The 9,675-nt window shown below is 40.0% G+C and overlaps 1 protein-coding gene across 1 annotated transcript; it reads left to right on the top strand.

The window, feature by feature from the left end:
- The first annotated feature begins 3,554 nt into the window (after positions 1–3,554).
- On the top strand, positions 3,555–8,831 carry LOC127570632 (transcription termination factor 1, mitochondrial). Its single transcript, XM_052016374.1, has 2 exons — positions 3,555–3,693; positions 5,510–8,831. The coding sequence occupies exon 2, from the start codon at positions 5,560–5,562 to the stop codon at positions 6,706–6,708; it is 1,149 nt and encodes a 382-aa protein (XP_051872334.1). The 5' UTR covers positions 3,555–3,693; positions 5,510–5,559; the 3' UTR covers positions 6,709–8,831.
- Positions 8,832–9,675: the final 844 nt, after the last annotated feature.

Here is a 9,675-nt window from a genome sequence, read left to right as displayed (position 1 = left end):
ACCACGGCCTCCGGCCTCTGACCGATACCCTCACCTCCTCCGCTCTCCCAGCCGACGAGGACCGGCGCTTCGTTACCGCAGCAACGAGTCACATTCCTCCGACTTCTCGCGAGATTATACGGTACACCACCACCCCCTCACCTCATCCCCATCCCCACCCCCACCCCCACCCCCGCCCCCACCCCCGCCCGCCACTCGTGTGACTGGTCGCAAGGTTATGTTTCCGTTAGTTAGAGTCTCCAAGGACAGTCAAGTGGTTTTCTATCAGTTTCTATAAATTATTCATAAAATCCTAGAATATCCATCAACACTCATTACAATGCCCACTGCACACTAAGTATGCCCTAATTCTGAACTTTAAATAGTTGTTGCAGTTGTTACACAGCTCGGGAAAAGGCGCTATGACCCACCACTTCTGTGCTGACTGATTCTCAAATGCCAGTTGAACTAATCCCATTTTCTCCTTTTGCATCCCAATTAACTCCCCCTGAGTCTCTAATTAATCCATATACCAGCAATTCCACGGCAACTGGAGGAAACCCATTATGTCACAGGGAGAATGTGAAAATTCTCCCAAGGACAGTATCTAAGGTCAGGAATGAATTTGAGTCTATCTCAACCTATCTCAAGTTTTTTAGTGCAACCTTCCATCATCATTTATGATTATCTTAATATACTATATCTAGTAATCTGTGGAGAGAGCGTTGGTGATATTTTTTCTCGTGCCTTGAGATGCCTGCTGAAGGTAATCCAGGTCTCAGAAGCATCTAAGAGGGCAGGGATAACTGCTGCATGATAAGAGCATGAGCTTAGTGCCGGGACTCAGGTTATATCTTCAAATACTCTCTTCCTCATTGGACCAAAGATTGTGTGCCAGCCACAAAATCCTACAAATTCACAGAAAGGATAAGCAGACCAACATCAGTGTGTTTTCCCAGGACAACATCTTCAGCACTAAAGCTCTGGTAACAGATATTTGGCTACATTAGGCAGGCCACATTGTTTGCATGCATGACACCAGACTCCTGAAGCTCAGTTCCGAGGGGAGAGATCAGCAGGTGGACAATGGGAAAGATTCAAGGCTGTATTCAAAGTCTTCTTAAAGAAATGTGATATCCCCACTGACTCCTGGGAATTTCTGGCCCAAGACTGGTTTTGAGTGTTATGGAAATGTTGACTTAAAAATGTTATTTTAGATACTTAAGAATTTTCTTAAGAATAAAGTATATTTTGAAATAAAGAAAAGTATTTTTGTCTCTGAAATTCAAGATTAATGGATTATATCTGTTTCTACCACTTGAGTGCAAAAGCCATGTCGATGCTGCAGTACAGTTCTAGAATGGGGATACGAGGCAATTGGAGATATCACTTTTTAAATAAGATGTTACATGAAGACTCATTTTCTATGTGGTACATATAAAAGATCCAATGACATAATTTGAAAGAAGAGCTTTTCTAGTTCTGAGCCTAAATTAGTCTTTCAACTAACTATACCGAATCTGGTCAGATTTCCCATTGCTGTTCTTTGCGCCCTGTTTCTTACAAATTGGCTACTGCTTTGCATATACAACAATACTTTGGAGTTTGGCAACAATGCTTTGCAGTCTCCTAAGGCTGTTAAACAAGGCTCTACAAATGCAAGTTATTTCGGATTCAGTTAGTGACAAAACAGTTGGAAAATTATAGTACTTTAGCTAACAGAGAGAGCACAAAGGATACTATTATTAAATACACAGCATTGTTTTCGTGTTTGGAGGAGTGGCCATGTATAGTCTATACAAAACTGAAAGTTTATTAATTATTCATTTTAAAGGTGGAGTAGTGTATCATGTTCTGTAATTTAAGCAAATAATACTAAGGCAATTTAAGTTAATTGAATGAAACACAGAGCACATTCAAAGAATCTTTAAGCCAAAGCTGCTGCTTATGCACATAAATGTTAAATCAGACATTCAGTTTTCATAAAGGATGTAATGAGGCTTCAGGAGTGATATGGATAATCTGAGTGAGTGGGCAAAGGCATGGCAGATGGAATATTATGTGAAAATATGTAAGGTCATCCACATTGATGTACAAAGGAGATACAGATTTTTTACAGTAGTAAGCAACTGGGTAGTTTTGATGTTCAGAGGGACCTATGTGTACTTGTACTCATGTCACTGAAAATCAACATGCAGCTGCAATAAGCAATTAAGAAGACAAATGGTATGTTAGCATTTATCATAAGAGGATTTGAGTTCATGAGTAAAGATGCCACTGCAACTGTCTAGGGCCTTGGTGAGACTGTACCTAGAATACAGTTTTGGTCTCTTTATCTAAGGAAGGAGGTATTTGATATAGAAGGAGTGCAGTGAATCTTCACCGCACAGATTCCAAGAATGGCGGATTTGCTGAATGAGAAGAGTTTAGGGAGACTGGGCCTGTATTCTCTAGATATAGAATAATGAGGGAAGATCTCATTAAAACTAACAGAATTCTAACAGTGCTTGACAGACTGCATGTAGGGAGGATATTTCCCCAGTCTGATGAGTCCAGAATCAGGGGTCACAATGTCAAGATAAGGGGTAGACAGTTTAGGATATGATGAAGAGAAACTCTTTATGCAGAAGTTGGGAAAACTTTGGAATACTCTAGCCCAGAGTGCTATGAAGGCTTAGTTGTTAGGTTTATTAAACAAAAGAGATGGATAGATTTCTTAATATTTATAGGAATCAAGGAATATGGGAATAGTGCAGAAAATGGGCATTGAGTTGGGAGATCAGCCATGATCTTGATATATGGCAGGCTCAAAGGCTCTACTCCTGCTTCTATTTCTTATGTTCAAATGATAAAGCAACTAATGTAATTTTTACAACTGAAATCCAATTTAAAAGAAACAATTAAAACATTAGAACAAAATTTAAATCTTAAAAATGCATATTTTAATATTATGCCTTGGCTTTAGTTCTGGGGAATCTGTTAATTCTGACTTTAGCAACAAGTGACTATGAGTGCCAAGAGACTCAGCATGGCTATAAGAATAAATCTAGTTACATTCTTCTGAGCAGTATGGTTCCATGGAAATTACTTATATAATATTGTTTCTATTCTTATGGTATGTGAAATGTGATATTCTGCAGGGCTTTAGCAGAATAACTGAAAGTGCAACCCAATGGCAAATGAAGAGCAATGCAGTTAATATGTGATGTTTCAATTCTTTTTATAAAAGGAGGTGGCTGACATTTATTTGCCAATCTTTAATTGCTCTTGAGAAGAGTTGGTCTCAATTTTAAGTGTTATTTTTATTTCTGCCTATAATTGCTGAGCAGCCTGTGCAATAGACCTGCAGCATTTTCTTGCCATTTCATATTTGACCAGGAAAAAAATAATTAACCCCTCTGTTAAACGTTCCAGCATCTACATTTACATGAAGTTACAGGTGCACAAAACACATTTGCAGGTATTGGCTGGGTCTGCTTTAAGCGGATGGACAGACTCAATGGAGTTTTGCTCCAGGCTTGTATTCTGTGACGACCGCAGGTGCTCCCAGTATCCTTTGCAAGCAGTTCCCGGAAGCCGCTGGTTCTTGCATGTGCTGCGCTCCCCCAGCTCGGAGCGTCTCTCTGCAGTGGGTGGGCTCGGATTGCATTAGCAAACAAAATAGGTTTTAATCTTGTAATATTATCTGTGCGACGAAACAGATCATTGTCACAGGTAATTGTACTGCTTATGTTTTCTTGCAGAGAGTAAAGCAAATAACGGAGTCGTCTAAATAGGTTTATTCAGTCTGTGTGTGGTGGGCGCCCTCTGCTTCATCGTCTGTGGCCCACAGGGGTTTTGTTTTCTGTCTTCTATAGGCCATATTTCAGATGTAGTCCACGATTTTTCATTCGGAGGGGTAAAATGTCTGTAAAATTTGAATTCTAGGGAGTTTCTCCAGATCGTGGATGACTTGCTTCCACTCCAGTTGTGAACTGGCTGATTGGGCCAATGTGGAAGGTAGGGAAGGAAGTGTTTGGTGGGCTGGGTGGGTAGGATAGGGAGGTGATGTGTTGCTTCTGCTGTTTGCACAGGGCTTCTGCATGAGAGAAAGTCCAGGTTCTCAGTCTTATTTTGAATAATCATGGGCTGGGGATTCCATGAAGTTGGTGGTGATGATACACTTTTTTCAAGGAGGCTTAATATTCCCTAATTCCTCTCCTTCCAGCCCTTGTTCTTACATTCTCCTGCCTGCCATTAGCCAATCCATCAGTGCTTGCACCAGGTACTCCCTTACTTTTCTTTCTTCTGTTCTCCACCCTAACTCTGTCAAAAACTACCTTTGCAGCCTGATTCTCTCTTCAGCCCTGACAAGAAAATATCCAGGGAAAAAAATTATTGTCACTAGAGGGTTGAAATTTTGGGCATATTTCCACCTGGTTGCCTGATGGTGCAAGTGCTGATTTGAAGCCTTGGTTAAGTCATGAGTTATAAATGTTATAAAATAAACAGCGCAGAAGCAGGCTCTTCATCCCAAGTCGCCCATGCCGACCAAGATGCAGATCTCTAAGCTAGTCCAGTTTGCCCACGTTTGATACATATTTCCTTAAACCTTCCCTATCGATGTACGTGTCCAAGTATCTTTTAAATGTTGTTATAGAACCGGTCCCAACCACTTCCTCTGGCGGCTCCTTAGGCCCCTTTTTAAATCTTTCCCCTCTCACCTTAAACCTATGCCCGCTTGTTTTTGATTCCCTTTCACTGGGAAAAAGACTGTATGCATTCATCCTATCTTTGCCCCCTCATGATTTTATTCACCTCCATCCCTAAATCCGCTGGTTACCATGCCCTTCTTAATGGTAAGTAAAGATGAGAAATATTCAGTTAAGTCCTCTCCCATTTCTGTGGCTTCGCACGTAGACGACCACATTGATCCTTAATGACCCCTCTCCCTAGTTACTGCTTTTGCTTCCAATATACTTGTGGAATCCCCTGCAATTCTAATTTACCTTTTCTGCCAAAGCTATCTCCTGTCCTCATTTTGCCTTCCTAATTTCCCTCTTAAGTGCTGTCCGACATCCCTTGTACTCATCAAGGGATATGCTTGATTCCAGCTGTCTATATCTGACATATGCCTCATTATTACTCACTAGACCCTCAATATCCCTCGTGAACCTTTTTCAGCGACACTTCCTTACATATGTTTCCAATATTTTTCCTCCTTGTTTCACATTTATTTAAGAATTGTCCTTTGTGTTAGTTATCTCCAGCTTTGTACATTTTCCCCTTTTTATATAGATACCCTGCCAATACTGGATAGTAATATGCAGTGCACCTAAAGCATGTTTGGAAAAGGAGTTCACACTTAGCAGTTCACTAATGGTTGTGGAATTTAGATAGGTTCTAAGTGATGGCATTTGTTGACGACAGAAAAATAGATGGCTGACTGTTACAGTTGCCTGTGAATATTTAAGAACATTTTAAAAAGTTATGTGTTTTCTGTCATTTCATTAACACTGGTATAATTGCCTTTTCTTTCCTCTATATACAGGTTTGAAACACTGTAACCAGGTAGTATGTCAGCTGTGGTATTAGAGAAATATGGCAAGCAGAGTGACAACACAAGTGATGCACATGTACCCAGGGGGAAGATTATTTTCTTTTTTGCCTAATTTTTTCCCTGCTGCACTTTTGAAGATAAATTATTTGAGATTCAGCACTTCCAGTCATGAGTGTTCAACTGAGATAATCCAAAAACCAGAAAATGGAGTTTTAATAAACAATTTGACCGTTATGGGTGTAGATATTAAGATGGCCAGGAGGAGACAGCCAGGAGTGTTGAGAAAATTGATTACACATGAAAAATGTGTTGCAGAATTCTTGAGAAGTAAAGGTGCCAATAATAAAACCATTGCCAGTATTATTTCAAGATACCCTCGAGCTATTACACGTTCCTATAGCCACCTTGAAGAAAGATGGCAATTGTGGCAAAGTATTTTTAAGACTGACTCTGAGATCATAAATATCATTCAGCGTTCTCCAGAATCATATTTTCGTTCAAGTGATAATGAAAATCTTGGAAAAAATATTAGTTTTCTTTGTTCTCTTGGTTTGACCGCAGATGATTTGCATCGTATGTTGACTACTGCTCCACGAACATTTTCAAACAGCTTGGAACTAAACAAGCAGATGGTAACATTTCTGCAAGATCTCGCTGTTAGTTTGGGTGTTGAAAATCCATATGAATTTGTTAAACGGATCATTACTAAAAATGCCTATGTACTTATAAGAAGCACTAAACGGATAAAAACAAATGTAGAATTTTTCACAGAAGCACTTAAACTAAGCAACAGTGAACTCATAAAACTACTTCAAGGGCATGGTGGTGAGGTTTTGGACCTTTCCAGTGACTACATGAAAAGAAATTTCATAAATATGAGTGAGCAGTTACGGTCATTAGGGTGCACACCTGAAGAAGTGAAGAAATTTTTCATTGACTATCCACCAGCATTTTATGCTTCTTCTGAAAAAGTTTCCAACAAAATAGATTGTCTCCTGGAAAAGGAAATTAATATTAAGCAATTATTAAAGAAGCCCAGAGTATTGGAATTCAGTGCAGAGAATTTGAAAAATCGCATAAAGGAATTGGAAAGGGTCGGATATGACTTTAGAAAACATGGCATTACAATTTTGGATTCCAGTAGAAGACGATTTGAAGCAAAATTAAAGAAGCTAAATGGAGACGGATAAATTTGGTCCTCTGCAATATTGTATCTTATCGAATAAATCTTAAATAACTTCTTTGGTTACATTATTTTTAAAATAAATTTGGTTCTTTGATTTTTTTTATATTGTACACCTGAAATGCTGGGTGGTGTATAAATTAAAAAATTAACATTTTTTTGTATTGATAACTCATTTGTTAGCTGATGTTGTCGAATACTGAAAATGTTTCTAATTATCAGCAGAGATTATTTTACACATTCATTTATGTGTTAAAATAAACCTGAATTTGTGAAGTCATTCAAGTACTCCTACCATGTACTGAACACTACTTTGCAGCCATCTAATGAAAGTCTTAAGTAATGCAGCAAGGGAGGTAATGTTATCCCTGAAACAGAACTGGGAATCGCTCTCCAAGTGATGATGATATAAACTCTGCAGTACACGTGCCCAAACCTTTGGTTTGGGAAGCCCTTTTCACGTTGAAGCAGAAAACTACAGTCTGAAGTTGTGCATGGAAGAAACTGCTGGGTTGCAAATGATGCCAAACGATGTACAATATTTGATGTCATCTGTAAAAAAAAATTTACTGTACATGTGAAGCGAGCAAGAGGATTAAAAAGGACTTAACTAGAGGACCAAGGTCTACTTTGCCATTGGTTCAGCCTGCCTGGGCCACTGCCAGAGATGTGTCTTTCTTAACTTTCTATTGTTACTATCCATTCCCCTCCATTTTCACTGCTGATATCCTAATCCCTTCCCATTATCAATATGATTTCCCTGCTCCCTCTCCCAATCATCCTGGCCTCAACTCCTATATCATTGGTTGACACAATTTTAACGGCAAGGAAAATTGAGGAAAAGGTTAAAGGGAAGGAAAGCGCAGGAGGGTCTCCAGAATAAAAAAAGGACAGAGTTTAGAAAGGGTTAGGAATGCAACTTCAGGCAACACAAGAATGATTTTGAGAAGGGAGGTGGTGAATACAGGACTGAGGGTGTTGTAGTTGAATGCATGCAGTATACATAAATTAGTTTACAGTGCAGATTGAAATTGGTATGAGGTCGTGGGCATCATGGAGATGTGGCTGAAAGAAGATCAGGGCTGGGAGTTAAACGTACAAGAGTACACATCCTATCTAGCCAGGCAGTGGGCAGAAGGGGAGGGGTTGCCTGTTGGTAAAAAGTGAAATTAAATCGACACCAAGAAGCAATATAAGATTAGAAGGTGGAGAATCTTTGTGGGTAGGGTTGAGGAACCGCAAAGGTAAAAAGACCCTGATGGGAGTTATGTACAGGCCTCTAAATAGTAGTCAGGATGTGGGGTACAAAATACACCAAGAGATAGAAAAGGCACGTGAGAAAGGCAATGTTACATTGATCATGGGAGACTTTGATATGCGGGTAGACTGGGAAAATCGGGTTGGTAGTGGACCGCCAGAAAAGGAATTTGTGGAATGTCTATGAGATGGCTTTTTAGAGCAGCTTGTGGTAGAACCCACTAGGGAACAGGCAATTCTGGATTTGGTGTGTAATGAGGCAAACTTGATCAGTGAGCTTAAGGTGAAAGAACCCTAAGGAGGGAGTGACCATAATATGATAGAATTCACCCTGCAGTTTGAGAGAGAGAAGCTGAAATCTGACATAACAGATTACAGTTGAATGAAGATAACTACAGAGTCATGAGGGAGGAGCTGGCCAGAGTGAGGAAGTGAAGGGTTAAGAATTGCAACCATACCTATAGCTGGCAAACAAAATATATATATATTTTTTTGCATTTATATTTCTTTAGCAAGGACTAGCAAACTGCTGACCCACTGGTTAGGTTGGAATGTTAAGTATGTTAACTGCCTTTGTTTCGGGTAACGAACCATTCCGATATGTCAGACGGTGGCGATACTGAGTGTAATTAACATCGAGGTAAAGACTTGGTTTGAACAATGAAAGGTGATACCTGCCTTTGAAAGCCTTGACTATAACTCAATTATACTAAGACAAAAGGTGTGATAGCTGTCTCGAGATCTCTATAGCTTGACCGAAACTCGCAGCACCGTTTGCATGGGATGTGTGTGACAATTCCTGTATAAATGTCTGTCTGCCCTTTGTTTGGGGAGAACTCGGGAAGTGACTCTTAGTGAGTGCTGAAGAGAATTCTCCTAGCGGTGCACTGCTAATAAAGGTATTTGTTCGAATCGACCTCGTGGCACTGTGTTATTTACAGCAGACGGATAGGGAAATTGATTTCAGGATGACAAGAGCTATTGAAAGGGGACCCTAGCAGGGAGATGGTGGAACATCAATGGCAGGAGTTTCTGGGAGTAATTCAGGAGACACAGCAGAATTTCATCCCGAGGAAGAAGCAGCATACAGAAGGGAGGACGAGTCAATCGTGGCTGACAAGGGACGTCAGGAACAGAATAAAAGCAAAAGAGAAGGCATACAATATGGTGCAGATTAGTTGGAAGCCAGAGAATTGGGAAGCCTTTAAAAGCCAACAAAGTCGAGTTTATCAAAGTTGAGTTTATTATCATGTGCATTAGTATATGTATGCACAAGTGTAATAACAAACTTCCTTGCAGCAGCATCACAGGCAAATAGCATCATATAAGCAGCATTCACAAGAAAAACATAAACATAAATTAGACACAGTTTTTACAAGAAAACACATTTAGAACTAAAAAATAAAGTCCATTTTAGTGAAAAGTGGTCATAGTGTTGCCAAAGTCTAGTGATTAGGGTTTTGTCGGTTGGTTCAAGAACTGAATGGTTGAAGGGAAGTAACTGTTCCTGGACCTGGTGGTGTGGGATTTCAGGCTTCTGTACCTCCTGCCTGATGGTAGCTGTGGAAAGATGGCATGGCCCGGATAGATGTTGCCTTCTTGAAGCAGCACCTCCTGTAGGTATTACTGATGGTGGGGAGGGATGTGCCTGTGGTGTATTGGGCAGAGTCCACTACTGTCTGCAGCTTCTTACATTCCTGTGTATTTGAATTGCTGT

The sequence above is a fragment of the Pristis pectinata genome, chromosome 5 (genome assembly GCF_009764475.1).
Source record: "Pristis pectinata isolate sPriPec2 chromosome 5, sPriPec2.1.pri, whole genome shotgun sequence".
Classification (NCBI taxonomy): domain Eukaryota; kingdom Metazoa; phylum Chordata; class Chondrichthyes; order Rhinopristiformes; family Pristidae; genus Pristis; species Pristis pectinata.
Note: the sequence above shows the minus strand (reverse complement) of the source record. Positions and strands in the feature narration are given on the sequence as shown.

What these genes read in the sequence shown, in the direction of transcription:
- LOC127570632 (XM_052016374.1), top strand. Translation starts at nt 5,560, where the DNA reads ATGGCAAGCAGAGTGACAACACAAGTGATGCACATGTACCCAGGGGGA.